The following is a 20783-nucleotide window of genomic DNA, read 5'->3' as shown; positions in this document are numbered from 1 at the left end:
ATAGCTGCCCCTTTCAAGGTTGCCCATAAGTAGAATTTTTTCCTTTGCATTTCAGTCTTCTCTGTCATAGTTTACAGTATGCAATGGGGCCTTCCAATCCTCAAAGCAGTCTGTCTTTAAGTGAGACTGATGAAAGGGTGAGAATGCAAGTGGAGTCGTTTCCAGTATTTCTCTTAAGCCTGTATTCATCTGGATTGAACCAATAGAATTTCAGAGTTGGATGTAATTTTGGAGGTCATTTGGTACATCCCCCTCACCGTACCCAGGATCTCCAATAAAGGATGCAACTATAGCATCTGTCAGATTGCCATCCAGCCTATGCTTAAAACACTTCCAACAAAGGTAGCTCACAATACTGCAAGGCAGTCCATGTCATTTATGAACAGCTTCTATCATGGAAAGGTTCAGCTAAAATCTCTTTTCTTGTGAAAAGATTAAAATCACATTTCCATACATTTGTTCTAAAGAGAGAATAAACCTGCTCTACCTTCTGCTTAGCAGCCCTTCGGTGGTTCAAGACCACTATGCCATCACTTTATTCTTCTGACTAAGTGTACCCAGTTTTTTTTTACCCACTCCATGTATGGCTTTCTTTCCAGGCTACCTACCAACTTGATCACCTGCCTCTATACATGCTACAGTTGTCTACATGCTTCTTAAATATATGTTACCAGAACCGGAGACAGTACTGCAGATGTGGCCTCACAGATGAGCTAGTAGATTGATAGGTTTTAAAGCATAATTTGATTATGCACCATTTCCTGGGCTCATGCTAAAGATATGTTTCTTCACACCTGAAATGTAGGATGCATTATTCTACTGAAAACTAAAGATCCACAGTACCAAGGAAAATAGTTTACTTACTATTTCACATTCCTTACAAGTATGACCTGGTAATTTTCTTCTTTCTTCTTTCTTCCGCACAACCTCAATGTGAGGAAAATCTAATAAAATATTCCTTCTGGAAAGACACAGAAATTGCATGGATCTAAAGTTGGTGTTTTAAATACTGTTTTTGTATAAGGGAACTACCATATGTTGGTTTAATACTCATCAAATTATATAATTTTGCATATCATTTGTGATTAGTTATAAATAAAACTAAACCAAACCCAGATAATTTCACCATAGTGGCAGTTAGTCTGCTACTATATTTCTGATTATTCACCACTTTACATGCATCACTATTATAGAACTAATGGAAAAAGAGAATATAATTATCACTACATCTCTATGACTTCAAAAAAACCTGACTACAATTATCCAATGAGAAAAGGCAGGACATGTTATAATTGCAACACAGTAAGTATTGCTAGTATTTAATCTCCATGCATTTCAATAGTGGTCATTTCAAATTTTTGAACAAGGCCTACTGAAAAAGGAGTGGCTCAGAAGCAGCTATGCATAGAATCCCAGGTCAATGCAACATGTACATGTTAAATCTTGTTCTTAATCATAGAATCATAGAGTCGGAAGAAACCACAAGGGCCATCCAGTCCAACCCCCTGCCATGCAGGAATAATACAATCAAAGCACTCCCCAGCCTCTGTTTAGTTCCAAGTAACAGATCCACTGAATCAACAGAAGTTTGATAAGTCAGCGCTTATTTATGTTCTATTTACCCAGTGAATTCACTCTAGTTGGTATAATACAGTCGGCCCTTTTTATACACTGATTTTTTATATACGGATTAAAGCATCCACAGTTTGAAAATGTTCAAAAAAAGTATAAATTTCAAATATCAAACCTTGATTTTCCATTTTTTATAAGGGACACCAATTTGCTATGTCATTATATTTAATGGGACTTGAGCATCCATGGATTTTGTTATCCACAGGGGATCTTGGAACCAAACCCCAGCGTATAACAAGGGCTCACTGTAGTCCATAGCAGTCATAAACACATTCCTTTGATTTTCACTTTTCTTATTCCTTGAAAATTGGAAACAGATTTTGTACATGCATATTGCAATATAGCAAAGAACTCAGTAAATACAATTCAGCAAAGAAATACCATAATGCGACCAAACAAATTTTCATAAAAAGGAAAGGGCACTATAACAAACAAATAATATTGGTTTATCTTATCTGTCTAATGAAACTGAAGTGATAAAGCTTATATTTTATAAAGAAAATAGCTTGGGAATGTGCTCTAAAAAGGAAAATAAGAAGTAAGATTGTCTTCCTCATGCAAAACTGTGAAGTATACCATCCTTATGCTTTGTGTATTTCACACAGTTTATATTAGTTAAATCTTTCTGAATTTTCTTTTTTTCCTTTAAATGATATACTTCCAATTTTATCATTTCTTTGCTTGTACAGAAAAAAACATGAACTATTTTTCATACTGTAGAAACCTTATTGTATAAAAGATAATTTTACAAAGATCTTGCAGTACCTTTCATCACTTTTAAGATATGGTTCCACAAAAGCTTTCTGTTTGGTTTTATCTTGTTTGTCTCCTTGACCTAAAATACATAAATAACATGCCACAACATTTAAATACTGTTAGAAAGCACAATAAACCTAACTAAAGAAACTTGGCTGTGACAATCTATAGATTTCTCACTTCTTGAAAACAATAAATAGTTTTTCTTGAATACCCAATCCAGGTTGTTGGGGTGGGGAGGAAAAGATAAAGGACCCCTTTCTAACATGCATTCTAACTTCTCTTCAGCCCAAGCAGGCAGTGCATTGTATAATATATATATATGAATAAATACTCTGCAGATTTTTCTTGATTATTGACATCTCTTTATTTTCTTCCTCTTCCTCCTCAAAAGATCCTTTATTATTACATCCTGGAAGCTTGCCATCTTCTAAATAGGATTCATATTCTTCGTATGATGTCCGATCAAATATTTCAGATAAGTTAGCATTCTCTTTTCCTAGAAACATAAGTAGTAATGATTATTAAGATAATTACTGAAAATAAGAAGCTATTAAAAAGTAATAACAATAACATTTCTATACCACTTAATAGTGAACTCAGCACTCTCTAAGTGGTTTATAAATGTTAGCTAATTGCCTCCAACAGCCTGGGTACTCATTTTACGAAACTATGGGCCCAAACAGACAGGCCAAAATAAAAATAAAGTGGGTCACTTTGAGGTATGCTGTTTAAATGACACACGCATCTTAAGAGGCCAAAAGCAACACCAAAGCTGCGCACCAGTCCTTAGGACTGGAGCGTGGCTTTGGCACGGCTTCCAGCCTCTTAGGACACATACATAATTTAAACAGTATACCTCCAAAGTGACCCGAAGCAGCTTTATTTTGGCCTGTCTATTTAGGCCCATAGAAAGGATGGAAGGCTGAGTCAACCTTGGAGCCCTGGGATTGAATTCACAATATTGTGGCTGCAGTACCGGCATTTAACTACTGCACCACCAGGGCATAATTATTTTTCTGTGTTTTTAGTTTAAAATGAATAAAAAGAGGCATGTTATGCTTCTACTTTTTCCATCAACATATGGAATTGTTGGATGATCACTTGGATTATCCTTATCAAAGAGAAGGAACAAGATCACAGGGTAGTTTCTCAGGGGTTTTTGGTGATGCCAGCCACAGATGCTGGCGAAACGTCAGGAAGAAACTCTGCTAGAACATGGCCACATAGCCTGAAAATCCCACAAAAAACGATTTTTGGTGAGTTCAAACATATAATGTTTAAGCCATGATAATTATCATTTCAGCTTCCTGTCACGGTTTAAGAAGAGGGCTTTATCTACTAACATCCTTGTATTTAATTTAATATAAGCATAAACGATCTTTTCTCATATACTGCTAAGCTACATGGAGGAGGAGAAAGGGAATCAGTTTAATTCTATACTGTAGATACTTTAATTTCAGTTTTACATAACTTTCTGTGTATTACGTGGGCTTTTGCAATTTCAGTTGGCATGTGAGGAAAAGCTAACCATAGTGGATTGGTCCTCCATGCCATCCCGTGAATAGGAAGCTTTACCAGTTACATGAACAAGCTAGCTCCCACTGGCCTAACATAAAACATACTCCACACTTATTTTACTTATTTACCTACTCATGATCTCAAAGGGCCTTCAAGGAACCATGCAATATAAAATAAAAATTATGAAACAAAAATGTATAAAATTATATCATGTTAAATTATTTACAACTTATAATAAATAACACAGTTTTAAAGCTCAGACTTAATAGGCAACAGCAGTGCAAATAAAGCCAACCACCTCCACAGCCTTTGAAGCCTGGTGAAAAGGAAAATTTTTACATAACTATTTAAAAGGGGAAACGTGAATGTCAGGAAAGACAGTTCAAGTACTGATGCTACACTAAAAAAGCTCTAAGATTAGTAAACACACATTGATTACCGTTGCTGATCTGAAGCATTTTTCGGCTTCAGGGAAGGAATAAACACCAGATATTAGTTGAATGGGGAAGGGACTCCTACAAGGTTAATCTTACCTTTAAATGTGAGATGGCAGGGGAGTGTCATTTTTTTCCCTTTCTTTTTTAAACTACCACCCAACCCAAGCAGAAGCTGGCTATTCTCAAGAAAAGTATGGTGGCTTTCCTGGGAAAAATGTCCCAATAGGAACCATGTTCCACTGTGGCTCCATCTGCACTGCAGATATAATGCAGTTCGATACCACTTTAACTGCCATAGCACAGTCCTATGGCATTCTGGGAAATGTCTGTTGTGGCACCAGAGCTCTCTGATACATAAGGCTAAATGTCTCACAAAACTACAAATTCCAGAATTCCATAGCACTAAGCTATGGTGGTGGAGGTGGTGTCAAACTGGATTATTATACAGTGAGGATGTAGCCCATGATGGTGTGCTGCTTCCATTCAGTATTCTGGCAGCCAAATTACCACTTGAAGCATGTGCAGTAGTCTTTGTTTAAAAAGCAGCAAAATAAATAAATATCCACAGTCATCATTTAAAGTTATCAGCACCCCTGAAAAGAATTTAAAATGCACACTTTCATAAGTAACTAAGGCCCGTTCCGGACAGACATAAAGTACATGCCGAGCACGTACCAGGGTTAGAAAGGGGCGTCCTTTCTGGACGCCCCTAACCCTAGTACGCACTCGATGTGTACAAAATGGCGGTGCCCGTTCTACGCGGGCACCGCCATCTTGTCGTCGCGGACACATAGCGTCCACACATCCCATGACAGAAGTGACGTCACAAGTGCGCCATTGACCACTTGTGGCATCACTTCTGGGGCGCAAAAAGAAGCAGCTTTTTGTAGCTTCTTTTTCTTGTGTCCGGGAATTGCGCGGTTTGACCGCTGTGGTTCCCGGACGCAGCAATCGGCAACGCCATCAGAGCACCGTTTTTGGGCGTTTTGTGACACGCCCATTAGTCAAACTAAGGGGGAATACTTGCCCCTGCCTTGCTAATCAATGATAGTGGTGGTTCCTGAATAATTTTCTCTCTGCCACCGCACCCAAATCTCAATACTCAGGGCAGCACAAGGGGTAACAAGCATCACTGAGGTATACCAGATGCAGGCTTTTGTAAGTCAGGACCAAAAATTTAAATTCTACCCAGAAACAAACTGGTGACCAGAGAAGGTAATAAAGAATCAGTTATATGTGACTACCCTTTGGGTCTGTACACATGGGCGAAAAGGCCAGTGCTCCCCCTAGCCTCATGTCATCCTGTCTGGATGACACAGGTCATTAATTAACTCCAGGTTAATGTCAGACTGGATGTGGATCCCAATGGGGCCTTAAGTTTCTAAAAATAAACTCCGTGGCAATAGCTGACAGACTGGATGGCCCCACATGCCTTGTACCTTATTATTATTATTATTATTATTATTATTATTATTATTATTATATACCTGCCTGTTGCTCCATTGGCCTTGAGACTGACCTGGATCATGCTATCATCCTGCCTGTCTGCTTAGGGCAGATGAAAAAAACTAGTTAACATATTCTGGAGTAGTTAGAAATTTTAAGAATAACCTCACATGCTGATCATTACAGCAATCAGACAAAAACTTACGTGGACTGTCTGCTTCTTTCTGTTCTTGATTTTTCATTCTTAATAGAATACTATCACTAACAAACGTATAGTCAATATCCATGGTCTCCGCTCCATTTCTTGTTTGGCTACCTTCCTTTTGGGCAAAGAGTTACAAAATAATTATGATAAACAAATTTTATGATACTGCAACCCAGTATGTAATTTTAACTTATACACAAGATGCCCAACGTACCTATATCAGAAAAAAAAAATGCTTATACTGTTGAGCTTTTTAGCATTCTACAAAGATTGCAAGCCCTTCAGGGGCTGTACAAACATATTCTCATCGTTGCTTGTCAATTATACAGTGCAGAAGCTCTCAGATCAAAGCCTTGGCACCTTCCAAAATTCCCAAGGTTGAAAAATACATCTTTGTGAGAACAAGGTTTATGTCTGATACATTATAGTGGCCAAGGGAGAAAATAATTTCCAGGTGAAGATAACTGTCCAAAGAAATGTCTGAACTGGACTTTTCTTAATAAGGTTTAAAAGCAGTTTAGGAAAGTGAGGAATTTCTACCATATTTTATTTATTTATTGGATTGATATCTTGCCTTTGTCCCAAAATGAGATTACTTTAAAGCTAAGTCTTGAAATATGAGAGAGGCAGAAAAGCAGGACACAATTCCCATCCATCTTTGGTTTAATAAGTTCATTATATGAAATAAAGTTTCTTGAGATAAAGATCACAATTGTCTACCACAGCTTTTTGTGTCCTTTTGTTAATTCATAGATGCAGAGTAAGTTTGAAGTTTCCCACCTTCTATTGGTTACCTGTAGTTTACAACCATTGTAAAGTAATTCCAGCTATATGACAGGCCTAGCTTTCCAGATTATTTTTAGCAAATATGCAAAGTCTGCTGCTGATACTATTGATAAAACCTACTTGGATTTTATTTGGAAAAGGGCAGTTTACTTGAATAGTACATTAAGAGTGGCAAACCCCCACTATGAAAACAAATAATTCTTCAAAGCTATGAAGCAATGTTCTGAATATCCTAAAATCTATCAAATAAATTTCAGTAGTACAGGTACTTAGTCAGTTTTATATTAACAAATGAAATGATACTTCGGATGAAGGCAACCAATACAAGCACAACATTTATGAAAGAAAAACCTGAGTAAGCCTCTTATAGTTTAGCTAATATAATATCTGTGAAACAGGCTCAAAAAGATGCACAGGGTGACTTTTTCAGTTAAAAGATGAAAAACTGTGAGTACTTTTTCTCTAACATTATTTTTGTATAGGCAGAGAATCTGTGATGTGGTGGCACTAAAGCATTATATAGTATAGTAAACTATAGTAACTAAAGCTTGGGAAAGGGAATGTTATAATTCTGCATTACTTTGAATCAAGATTAATAGGCAAACCCATAATACAGTGTAACATGTTCTGTCAACTTAATAGTTCATATCTGAAAACAGCTTACTTTTGCATCTATCAGCGTGACATCCATTTTGTATTGGGAAAGGTCAGCTCCTGGATCTATACTCCACTGCACACTTTCCAAGGGTATTTTATCTTCAAGGAATAGAGAATGAGTAAAACAAGTGCATACAAGACAAAGAATATGTATGAATAATTATGAGAGTGGTTAGCAACATGTGCCTTAGGGCATGTAGTTCCCAAGGTTGTTTTTGTGGGTCTTTTCCCCTATGCACTGCTAAATTGCATTGGAAAAACAGTAATTCAAATTAAGCTAACTATCTAAAAACAAGTATTTTCTGCTATTTTTAAAAGAGCACCTTATATACTCATGTATAAGTTGAAATTTGTTTGCAAAAAAACCTGACTCAAAAAACCTGCACCAACTTATACATGGGTCAATATAGTAGTAGGCTTGCCCCAGAGTTTCTTTCCCAGCTCAGCTGTCTCTTGAAGGGACAGCTAGGCCTGGGAGAAGCTTGGGAGGCAAACACTCGCCTTCCCACCTCGTCCTGAGCCCAGATGTCCTCCGAAGGGACAGCTGGGCTGGAGAGTTTCGGGCAGCAAATGCTTGCCTTCCCTCCTGGTCCCCAGCTGGGTGTCCTCTGAAGGGACAGTAGGGCTAGGGAGAGGCTTGGGGGACAAACACATGCCTTCCCTCCTGGTCCCCAGTCCAGATGTCCTCTAAAGGGACAGCAGGACGGGGGGGACGCTTGGGGAGGGGGCAAATGCTTTCCTTCCCTCCTGGTCCCCAGCTTGTCTGTCCTCCGAATGGACAACCAAGTTTGGGAGAGGCTTGGGGAGGCAATCACTTGCTTTCCCTCTTCAGCCTCTAGCTTGGCTGCCTTCTTGAAGGGACAATGGATTGCGAAGGAGGAGGCAGAGTGAGTGCTTGCCACTCAAGCTTCCTCCCCAGACCAACTGTCTCCCGAAGGGACAGCTGGGCTGTGGCGAGGGAGGAAGGGTACCGAGACTCTATGTTTTACCCTTGACATCCACAGGACATATCAAAAACCCTATTTTTGGTCCTGAAACCTGCTTTCAATGTATACACAACGTCGACATAGTTGAGTATATACATTATTTATAGTTTTCCAATTTTAGTGTGGTGAACATAAAGATATAGCTAGAGGTAAGTTGAAATAGGGGAACTGGCTAAAATTAACCATCTACTCATATGGACAAAGAACAATATGAATAGTATGCAGTGGATAATACAGACCTCAGTTGCATTAAGTAGGGGATGTTTTTAATAAAGAATGTGAAATAATAAAATTAAGATATGGGCCCAAAGGAAATAATATAATAAGTAACTACGTTTAGATGACGGTAACATCAATAAAAGGGTGAAATACAAACAGCTAGCATTCTTACTTTTTTAGTAATTTAATTAGTAAAAACATACCTTGCTCACTTTGGGACTGTTTAGTTTTTGTCATTCTGCAAGGATTTGGCTGAAGCACAGAAGCTGGCTCACCTATTCCAAGTCCTGGCCTTACTTTCTTGCTTTTTGGTTCATCATCATCAGCTACCTGTCAATGCAATTAAAATGCAAGCAACTTCTGCATTAATCTTCAAAGGTTTTATTGTCTAACTTTTTCATCTTTTTCATTAACTAATTATTTTAATCTGATCTCTACTCTAGATACTCAAATAAGCCAGAGTAAAATACCTCCTGCAAATACTGTGTGATCCTTATATAGGACAATCTATTTCAGCATGGCAAAGAAGTAAGTGAAAGAAAATTCCTCCTTGGCAAGTGCAGATGATCATTAATTCTTGCTAAAATTATTGAGCACAAACTTACCTTCATATTTGCAGAGATGTTTGATTCTAAGGCATCACTTGGCAAAGGTGGCTTACAAAAGGCAGTGATTTCATCTTTTATTTGTACTTCACATTCTCTCCCTGGAGATGCATTGCTGAGAGATTTCAGGATGGCTTCCTGTATACAGGGATCCTCTTGTGATTCTTTGCTTGTTAAGCAGTTACCATTGATGATTTTAGATGAAGAATCTTTTGCTTGTGGTTGGAAAACATCATGGAGAGTTGCCTGCTTCAGCTTGGTTTTGCAGGTCTCAGCACTTATGTGGGTTTTTTCTTGACAGCGAAAACCAGAAAAGCGATTAGATAGATCTAAAGGCTTATCATTTGTATTATCTCTATTGACAGCAGGAGGAATGTTTGCATGAGAGGGGGAGGCATTCTCTTTTTCACAGCTAATCACATGACCGCTTCTCTCACCACCTTTCTTTCTTTTAGGACATTTGCTTCCTAATAGTTTTTGTGATGCAGGAAGGTAGTCACTCTTAACTCTCTCATCTTTATCTAAACGTGTGTTGGTCACACAGGTTATGTGCTCATCTGCATTCTGCTTCAGAACCACCTGCCTATTAGTTGGAGCCTGACTGATAACTGAAGTTATTTCAGTCCCAAGATTAAGTGGTGCAATGAGAGCAACATCTTCAGATTTTGATCTCACTTTCTCAGATCTAAAAAGGGAAGAATTGTTCACTGGGTTGATTTTCAGATTTGACTTACGTCCTGTTGTTAGCAAAGAAGGGGAAAGACTTGTATTCAAGTTGTTCTTCGTACTGGCAGATGCTCCAAAAACAGGAGAAGGTACTTTAGAATCCCAATCTATAGGTGGAGAGGCATCTTCATGTAGATCTGAAAATCTGAACACATAGAAAAATTTACAACTTTTCTTTTGCTCAGTGGAAATATTACCAAAAAAGGTGAACTCTACTGAGAAATGTTACATCCAGCATAATATATCATTGTTTAAACTGAGATTAAATGTGGAACACCTTCAGAAGTGTTGAATTTTCCAACCAGAACTTCAATATAAGCATAGGGCATACACTATCCTTAGAAACCTATGATTTTGAAAAAAAGCGTGACATGGACCAATTGAGGTCCAAATTAAAAGCAAGATCTTTACTGGTCATGCCTATTTGATAACCGATTCAAAGATCCTTGAATAGCTCAGCTTCTAGCAGACGCTATCAACATGGTTTGACTTGTATTTCTACAGGCATTGCCCAGGTTGGTATTGATGATTTCAGTCATATGAAACAGAAATCTGAGTGGCAGCACCTACATTCCTTAAAACGTTTCACACTGAGAATATCCCAGCAATTTTTTTGGAAAAAAGCTGATGCTGGCTCATCAGTCCTAAACCTACACAACAATTATTTGGGATGTGAACCTAAATGTAAATATCAGGTTTGGTCAAAAACACTTTAAAATGTGCATTACAGAGAAAAACAAAACAAAAGAAAACCCCCACAGAAAACCAAAATATTTGTTCAAGAAGTATCCAAAACAACGAAGGTCCAGAACCTCATTATGAGTCCAAAACCTTATTATAATCTACATCATATAACACATCATGTTTAGTGATGTATATGTATTTGTATAGTATGACTTATAAACAGATTGAAAAACACTATACTATCGTAGTGGTGGGAAAAGTACTGCCTAGAGAAAGCCCTGCAGGACATTTTTTTTTTTTTTGCAAATCCCAAGTGTTCCCTCCCTAGTTTTGGAGGCAAAAATGTTTTATTTTGTCCCCTAAATGACTAACAGCACCCCTAAAGACTCTTGGAGGGTGCCACTAGCTGTTTCACTGTAATCTCACCTTTTTAAATGCTCAGACAGGGCTTTTTTCCCAAACAGGAAGAGCTGTTCCAAAGTGATCTTGGGGGCTGCAAAGAGGAAGCAGCCCAAGAGCCTTTTTGGGCAATAATTACCATTTGGGATAAAACAAAATTTCTGTCTCCTGTTTTTGATGTGTTTAAAATACAGGGGTGGTGGTGCTCATGAATCCTGCAGAGAGACAGTGCATCCTTTCCAACCCCAAACAGTTGTCCACTATTCTGCTACAGCATCTGAATCCTTAATTTGCTTCTAACACACAATATGTCTGCAGTGTCTACTCATGATTTTCTTTGAGAATATGTGCATCTTTAATTCATGTATGTTTTACTGTGTAAGCTTTTTATATTATTTTATTAGGTTAATACTTGCACCCAGACTGAAATAAGTCATTCTATACATGTACACATATATTCATATGTGAGCCTTTTAATGGCATTTATTTATTTAATAACAAGATTCACACAGTACCCCATAACAGTAAGTCCTCTAGACAAATTAAACTTAAAATATATGAAATACAAAAACCAATTAAAAACAAAATAAAGTACAAAAGCATTAAAACAAAGAATAAAGTCAAATTATAATACAATAAGTATCATAAACAGCACTACAGTTCTTACTTAAGAAGCCATGAAAAGAAAACTAAAGAATAAGAAGTGTGATTTTTTAAAAAAGTATTTGCTTGATGAAGAGTTTGATGTCCAGCAATCTCCTCTGTAGAGGGCATTTTAAAGTAGCTTTAATTTTTATAGATTTCGAAAAAGCTTTCAATAAAGTAAATTGGTCTTTTTTAGTTTAGGTTCTGGAGAAAGTAGAAGCAGGAGAAAACTTTATTAAATGGATCAAAGCTATTTACTATAGACAGGAAACCCAGATTTTGATTAACGGAGAAAAATCAGAAAGAATCCCTATACAAAATGGTACTAGGCAAGGATGCCCACTTTCACCTTTACTATTCTTAATGGTGATGGAAATCCTTAATAATAATATTAGAGATGAAAATGGAATAAAGGGACTTAACTTCCAAAAACAAGAATTTAAGGTGAAAGCATACGCAGATGATTTGCTTATTATACTATCAGACACCATTAATGATTTAAAACTGTTAAATACTTTGGAAAGTTTTTGTGAAACCTCAGGATTGAAAATAAATAGTAGTAAAACACTAGTTTTAACGATGAATGTAACAAAAGAGGAAAAACAAGTGATTAATGAAGTATCGGGATTCCAGATATGTCAAAAAATTAAATATCTAGGGATTTGGTTAACAGCTAAGAATGTTGATTTGTTTAAGAATAATTATGAAAAGGTCTGGGGAGAAATTAAAAATGATTTAAGGAAATGGGATAAACTAAACCTGTCATGGCTTCAAAGGATCGCAGTGATCAAAATGAAAATCTTGCCAGTTTATGTTTCTTTTTCAAAATATGCCCATTATTGTGAATAGTAAAACTTTTAAGTTATGGCACAAAGAACTCTCCAAATTTATTTGGAGTGGAAAAAAACCAAGGGTAAGGTTTAAAGTGATGCAAGACTCGAAGGATAGAGGTGGTTTGGCAATCTCTAATTTTCAGATGTACTATGAAGCATGCTGCCTAGATTGGTTGATGGATTGGTTTATGTTAAAGAACAAAAGAACTTTAAGTTTAGAAAGTGTGGATTTATGTTTTGGTTGGCATGGCTATCTTTTTTATGAAAAACAAAGTGCACAAAGACTTCCTAAATCATTTTGTTAGAAAATCGTTGATGGCTGTTTGGTTAAAATATAAAGCCAGGTTTTGTCCAGGACTTCCGGAATGGACTTCAATTCATGAAACATTTCATAAAAGGGAAAAAATAATGGAAGATAGATGGGTCACATATGCTGACCTGACAAATAAAAATGAGATGGATAAAAAAGTGGAATTTAAAACATTGGAACAATTACATAAAGAAGGTCTCTCTTGTGGATGGTTGCTCTATCGACAGCTGAAATAATTTTTTTTTTGATAGACAATAAGTTAAAAGGTATTAAATCAGAGAACCCTAAATTTGAAGAAATTCTAGCCTCAAAAAATTCCCATAAAATTGCTTTATTTTATAAATGTTTGCTGGAATGGGACCTGGAGGAAGAGGTGATTAAAGAACAAATGGTTAAATGGTCCCAAGATATAAAGCAAAATATTTGCCTAGATCAATGGGAAAAATTATGGAAAATCAGACTGAAATACACCTTATGTAATGAATTGAAGGAGAATTTCTTTAAGATGTAATTTAGGTGGTATTTAACACCTGTTAAGCTAGCAAGGATATATAAAGGTATCTCCAACAAGTGTTGGAAATGTGACCATGAAGTTGGTACATTCTACCATATTTGGTGGAATTGTAAATGGGCCAAGAAATTCTGGAGAGCTATACATGGTGTTATAAAGAGAATAACCCAAGCTAAAATACAGATGGATCCCAAATTTTAATTATTAAGTATATGTGAAAATGAAGAGTTAGAAAAGAAGTATGGGGAATTTTTATTATACACAACCACGAGCGCTAGAATTGTCTTTGCGAGTAAATGGAAGGCTGCAGACTGTCCCTCAGTAGAGCTATGGTTGGCTAAACAGTTGGAATTGGTGCAGATGGATAAACTCACCAATAATTTAAGAAGACAAGACTGGGAAAAAGGCGAGAAGATATGGGAACCACTCTATAACTTTCTCAATGAATATAAAGTTAAGGATGATAGAGAAAATATTTAATTTAATTTTGAGACATGGAGGAGATTTGGAAAGTATATAACAGATGATAGTTGGTAAAATGTACATGGGAATATTTACAAACTTTGAAGAATTGAACCTAGCCTATAATAATAATATAGAAAAGGTGATATATATAGGTCTTATATGACTTGGTTGGAATTCAGGGAGTCAATTTATGTATCTGTTAAGTTAGAATGAGGTTTATATGTGTTTTCTGTTTTTGTTTGTTGATGTATGTTTAGTTTGTTTTTTGTGTTTTAGGATATAATGTTGTTTTGTGGTGATGTTGTGATGTAATGTTTTTTTTTAACTCAATAAAAGTTAATTAAAAAAAAAAAACTAGGATCAGCATCTTGGCTGAGAAGGTCCTGTCCTTGATAGCTCTTAAATCTCATCCCATTTAGCAAGGGAACTTATGGAAAGGCTTCTCAATTTTTAAATTCTACAACTCACCCCAAGTTGTCAACACTGCTTTTAGGACAGTTGTGAAGCAGATTTTTTCTGGAATCTCCCTGTGCTTTTTTCTGAGGCCCCTATGGAAAACAGCATAATTTTACAAAGAATTCAAACACTGTGTCGTCCCCACTACGCACATTTTAAAAAATAAAGTGCATCACCCACTCAGATCCAATGGAATAAATCAGACCTGTGTACACAGAGCCCTTTTTAAAAAGTTAAAACTGCAGCAATCACATAGTGGAATTGGATCTGCATTAAAACCACAGTTGCTGATTGGAATATACAGAATAACTAGTTGTCCATGGAGCTAGTAAAGTGACTACAGACATTTGTTTTTGTAAACACAGCCATTAACTGGTTAACAGTGTGCTTATGTGATTACACTCTCAGTAGCAATAATAAAAACTGTATTATGTTTTGAACCTATAATCAAAGGATTCCATTTCAACTACATCACGACAATTAATAAGCAAATTATAGTCCATCTACAAAAATGTGCTGCAGTGTTTAGTTTTTTAAAAAAACAAAACCAAACAAACTCTTTGAGTCTGGCTGGCCACATGTTCATCCCAACTCTTAGCAATATGTTTTCTAGTGAACTATGCCTTTCTAAGCCTTTCTCATTCATCTTCCTAAAACAAGATTACTAGACAAGTTTGACATGACATTTTAAACTATATTCCCCCTAACAATGAAATATTACCAAGGGGACCTTAATTTTTCAATGCATGCATGTGTGCGTGCAAACACACACATTTTCTGACACAAAGATTCAGACAGTCTAGCACTTATGCAATTTGTTATTCATAGTCAATTCCTTTCATTGCTGTCATTAACGGTGGTATTTTTTAAAATTATATTTTACTTTGCTGAATCATTTGGTATAATAAGCAGAATTAAGGATTTCTCCCCCTAAAAGAATTAATTGTCAATTTGTGACAGATCATAAAAGTAATACTCACGTTTTCATCAAGCCCGAGTGTTTCTGCAACAACTGTAGCCAAATTAAAAGGTGCTTTTTTATCAGAACACTCTCCTTTCACTTCTTCATCTGCACCAATGGGAAAAAAATTGCCAAATCACACCATGTGTCATAAAATGTATTTCACTCTTGCTACTAGACTTTATATAGTGAAAGAGATCTAAAAGCAGTTTATAAAACTGATAACCATGAAATAAGGAAAGTATTATTTCCCCTTTGAAGATAATTATTTTCAAGAGAGCACACGTGAATTGTTTTTTTAAACTACTTTATTAAAATTGCAATACATGTATAATAATACATCAAAAAGTCATAATCTAAAAGCTTCAATTATCAGTTACATGTATCAGAGTAACAACAGATTCAAACCATTAGATCAGGTGAGATGATGGATAAATGAATAATGGAAGATATGAATAACATTAATTAAAATAGGTCATTAGATAGAAGTAATTCTTTAAGTAAGAGGATTGGCAGGGAGGTGTTTTGTGCAAATGTGTTACAGCGGAGGTTAGAGGGTAGATGAGATTAAATTAAACACATTTGAATTGCTGATAAACACAGCAAGGTATTATATATTTACCTTTCTATTCACACAATCCTCTACAGAACACATCTGATCAAACAGTGGCCATCAAATTTATTTCCAATAAAAACAAAAACAACCACATGAAAGATAAAACAGATTAAAAAGACTGAAAACAAATATTTATCCAATACCAAAATGATACCAAGCAGGTACCAAGCAAGCCTCCCTGTGGAAAGCAACCCACAGCTGGGGCATTACCATCTCTGCTTCAGTTGGCAGGTGCACTTGGAGGAGGTCCTCCAAACATCTGTGGGTAGAGACAGTCCTTCAAATATAATGGTTCCCAAGCTATAAATGGCTTTAAAATGGCTTTTAATGGCGATAGATGCAGCCAAAAAATCTTTCTACTCTGCATCTATCGCATCTGTGAAATCTCGTCCAGCTGAGCTGTTCAGGGTGGTAAGGAGTTTAACACAACTGCCTCCCACCCAGAACCCTCTATTAGAGTCAACCATAGCTTACTGTAATGCTTTTAATGATTATTTCACAGATAAAATCTCTCGGATAAGAGCTGATTTAGATGCCAACTTTAAGTCAGAAGCAATGAGAGAGGCATCCAACGCCTCCGCCATTACTGTTAGACTGGATCAATTTGAGTCGGTAAGTACTGAGGACGTGGACAAGCTCCTTAGTAGTCTGAAAAAAACGACTTGCCCTCTTGACCCTTGCCCATCCTGGCTGGCTGTCCAGGGGGGTGATATAGTCAAGCTGATGCTGAAAAATATAATCAATGCATCCTTCAGGGAGGGTACCCTGCCTTCTTGTCTTAAGGAGGCAGTGGTCAGACCACTCTTAAAAAAGCCCTCCCTGGACCCTCTGGATAGAAATAACTATAGGCCAGTCTCGTTGTTGCCATTCTTGAGCAAGGTGATCGAGAGGGCGGTCGCCAATCAACTACAGGCAGTCTTGGATGAAGCTGATTATCTGGACCCATTTCAAACCGGATTCAGGGCAGGATACGGAGTTGAGTCGGCCTTGGTCGCCTTAGTCGATGATCTCCGTCTAGGCATCGACAGGGGAAGTGTGACCCTGCTGGTGCTCTTAGACCTCTCAGCGGCCTTCGATACCATCGACCATGGTATCCTTCTGGAACGCCTGAGAGAGTTAGGTATCGGAGGCACTGTTCTACAGTGGTTCCGGTCCTACCTTTCAGGCAGATTCCAGATGGTGGCGCTAGGAGACAGTTGCTCTTCTAAAAGAGAGATAAAATTTGGTGTACCCCAGGGCGCAATATTGTCTCCTATGCTGTTTAACATTTACATGAAGCCGCTGGGAAAAATCATCCGGAGACATGGGGCAGGATGTTATCAGTACGCTGATGACACCCAAATATATTTCTCTATGTCTCAAACTGATGCAGTGTCTATGGATGGCATCTCTCCTCTGAATGCCTGTCTTGGGGCGGTAATGGACTGGATGAGGGAAAACCGACTCAAGCTGAATCCAGGTAAGTCGGAGGTACTTGTTATAGGAAACCCAAGCCCAGGTATGGAATTATGTCAGCCAGTTCTGGATGGGGTCACACTTCCCCTGAAAGACTCTGTCCGCAGCTTAGGGGTGCTCCTTGACTCGTCGCTTCACCTGACAGCTCAGGTAGATGCGACAGTCAGGAGCACTTGTTATCAGCTTCGGCTGATACGCCAGCTGCGCCCCTTCCTGGAGCAGGGAGACCTTGAAACAGTTGTACATGCGCTGGTCACCTCTCGATTGGACTTCTGTAATGCGCTGTATATGGGGCTACCCTTGTGCCAAGTTCAGAAACTTCAACTTGTACAAAATATGGCAGCCAGGTTAATTACAGGTACTCGTCGTACCGACCACATAACACCGGTTTTGAAATCCCTTCACTGGCTGCCAATTAGTTTCCGGGCAAGGTACAAGGTATTGGTGATTACCTTCAAAGCCCTACATGGCTTGGGTCCAGAATACTTAAGAGACCGCCTACTTCCATACTGTCCGTCCCGCACTCTAAGGTCCTCGGGGAAGAATCTACTTCAGCCAATAAAATCTAGGCTAACTTCAGTCACCCAGAGGGCCTTTTCCATCGCAGCTCCGAAGCTATGGAATGACCTGCCGAAGGAGATCCGTGACATTTCTACTCTTACAGCCTTTAAGAAGGCTCTTAAAACGGATCTCTTCCGGCAAGCCTTCCCTACCTAGTTCTACTCTCCATTTACTGTGACTTATGTCACTCTGTCCACCAATTCTTCTCTTAAATTTAATGAGAAGAATTAAATTAAAATTAATTAAAATAAAATCCTTGCCTCAAGAAGAAGAGCCCTCCCTCCATGACATCATCATCAGACCTGGGAGGGAGTGAAAAAGAGAGGCCCAACTTCCATCAGGCCTAACTGTGAATGTACTCACTTCGCTCTCTGTAATTTTATTGTATTTTATTTATTTATTGTATTTTATTTTATTATCTTTATTTTTACTGTTGTAACCCGCCTGGATTCCTTGTGATTGGGCGGGCTATAAATAAATCATTATTATTATTATTATTATTATTAAAGGTCAAAATTACCACCTGGAATTTGGATTTTGTAATCTCATGTGGTCCCATGGTTCACTAAATGTACTCAATATATCAATGTATTTCTAGTTCAATACTGTTCACATTTAACTCAATAGCCCTCTTTGGAGTTCAATGCAGGAAGAAATTGTCAGGGATGATGGGAGTTGTAGCTCTTCACCTCTGGCTCTAACTCACCACCTTGTTATGCAGCAGAGCTGACCAGCTTTGGTCAGTGGTTAATGCTTTCCTTCCAAGCAGCAGAGTTTCAGAGAATAGGCTGAAGACCCTGACAAACTCTCCAAGCCTTCTCACTCTTCTTCTTCAGATGTCTCCAAACTTCTCCAGGATTCTGCTGACACTTGTATCTTCACCCAAGACACCAGGCAACTCAGTAGTCTTATATAAAAGATCTACTTTATTCTACTATATACAAATACTATCACAATCTCTACAATCTCCAATATACTCCAAACTACTCAACTATCCAAACTACCCACAAAATACATTGGCAAACATAGCAATTATTATAGCCATTGTTAATCACCACCCACTAGTCAGTTTCCACCCAGTGGGCATGTACATTCATTTTGATTGGTTCTCATAGTTCAACCCATACTTAAGAATTTCATCATTTCACCTTGTACACTTAATGAATCTCAGGTGTTTCCAATTGTACATTCTATAACTTTGTCCTTGACATTCAAGTCTTCTAAATTACATTAGCTTTTTCACCTGTGTGGCTTCTTAATTGCTTTTGCTTAGTCACTGTGACTTTCACATACATGTTTTATTTCTACTACTGTATGTCCCATGTTGCATTTTCCTTAACAGAAATATCCAGAAATAAGTAGGACAAGCCCTAACTTCCCCTTCCACGATGCTACACTTGTCAGCTGTGCTACCAAACAGAAGCATCACTGACTGAGTCTGAAGGGGGTTAACTTAATTGTGTGTGTGTGTGATTTCCAAAATGGGGATAGAAATCATGTTGGTATGTGTACTGTCATCAAGGACTAGAGCTACTTGCATGCATTTCTGGAGGCTAGTCGGGCATTTGGAAGTGAATACCCAAAGAAGAGTAATGAATTGCTTTGAATAATCTCCTTCATTCTATCTGATGAAAGATGACAGATATTTCTGTAAGAAGAAAAACTGAAAAGTTGTGTAGGAAAATATCAATTTCTCGATTACAGAGCAGTAACACTTCTTTAAAAAATTGAAGAGTTCATTATCAAATAGAAAACTTATACAGCACACCCGCGTCATACGCGGGCGCGCCTTAAGCATACGCACTCAAGCCGCGGGGCGTGCACAGGGCGGAGCGTCCCATTCAATTGAATGGGCGCGCCGCCGTGCATGAGCCCCATTATTTACAATGGGGCTTGAGCATAGGCGGAATTCACCTTACGCGGCGGGATCCGGAACGGATCCCCGCGTAAGGCAAGGGCCCACTGTATAAAAGAACTGCTGAGTGTAATGCAGGGGTCAGCAACCTGCGGCCCGCGGGCCGGATCCGGCCCGCCAAGGCCTTCCTACCGGCCCCTACGCAGTCCTGCCGCCGATTGCCGCCGATTTTCCCTGTTTTCTCGCCGCTCCGGCCGCCATTTTGTTTTTCAAAATGGCGGCTGAAGTCTTGCGTGACCTCAGGATGGCAAAGGTCACGCGAGATTTCGGCCGCCATTTTGAAAAACAAAATGGCGGCGCCCATGTAGGAGGCCTGGTGCAGCCCCTGTAGCACTCCAACAGGGCTCCAGGGGCTGCAGCAGGCCTGCAGCAGGCTCCACCTCGCCCTCCGCCTCCCTAAGAGCAGGGAAAGGAGGAGGAGGAAGAAGGAAGCAGTACAGAGCGAGGGAGCCAGGGAGCCAGAGCAGCAGCTGCAGCCACAGCAAGGCCAGAGGTTGGTTCATTGGGGGAGGGGGTTAGCTGGGTGTTCTTTCTGCAAAATCCCCTCTGAGCACCTTGTGGCTTTTCTGAGTTGAAACTGTGTGCATGCTTGCTGCAGTTTATTTTCAATTGCATTTTAGTAATTTCCTTGCTTGTAACTTTATTAGTTGTATTATGATTATTATTACTACTACTACTACTACTTGCCCTGGGTGTTCTTTCTGCAAAATCCCCTCTGAGCACCTTGTGGCTTTTCTGAGTTGAAACTGTGTGCATGCTTGCTGCAGTTTATTTTCAATTGCATTTTAGTAATTTCCTTGCTTGTAACTTTATTAGTTGTATTATTATTATTACTACTACTACTACTTGCCCTGGGTGTTCTTTCTGCAAAATCCCCTCTCAATGAGAAAGAGGGGGAGGAGGTGGAAAGGCGAATCATTTCAGGTCTGCCTTGGGTTTTATCCATTAATTTTTAAAAATATATAACACTTATTTTTGTTTTTTTATTTCATTATT

General features: G+C 38.3%; 1 protein-coding gene across 5 annotated transcripts in view; it reads right to left on the bottom strand.

Moving 5' to 3' along the window:
- Positions 1-20783, bottom strand: part of RBBP8 (RB binding protein 8, endonuclease) — a 57106-nt gene that overhangs the window by 11227 nt on the left and 25096 nt on the right. For 4 of the 5 annotated variants that reach the window (XR_016280616.1, XM_089517163.1, XM_089517165.1 and 1 more), the window contains exons 9-17: positions 15260-15348; positions 14292-14371; positions 9251-10121; positions 8849-8975; positions 7448-7539; positions 5998-6112; positions 2723-2887; positions 2398-2467; positions 865-961 (exon numbers count right to left, since the gene is read on the bottom strand). Coding sequence is in view for 4 of the 5 variants with exons in the window: in XM_089517163.1 (XP_089373289.1) it covers positions 865-961; positions 2398-2467; positions 2723-2887; positions 5998-6112; positions 7448-7539; positions 8849-8975; positions 9251-10121; positions 14292-14371; positions 15260-15348 (1706 nt within the window). In the remaining variant the exon portion in view is untranslated. The remainder of the gene's footprint in view (positions 1-864; positions 962-2397; positions 2468-2722; positions 2888-5997; positions 6113-7447; positions 7540-8848; positions 8976-9250; positions 10122-14291; positions 14372-15259; positions 15349-20783) is intronic. The other variant, XM_089517166.1, reaches the window with a different exon arrangement.

Source organism: Sceloporus occidentalis, unplaced genomic scaffold (genome assembly GCF_023333645.1).
Source record: "Sceloporus occidentalis isolate IW3139 unplaced genomic scaffold, rSceOcc1.0.p SCAF_3, whole genome shotgun sequence".
Lineage (NCBI taxonomy): Eukaryota > Metazoa > Chordata > Lepidosauria > Squamata > Phrynosomatidae > Sceloporus > Sceloporus occidentalis.
The sequence above is the reverse complement of the archived record's forward strand: the minus strand, read 5'-3'. Positions and strand labels throughout refer to the sequence as shown.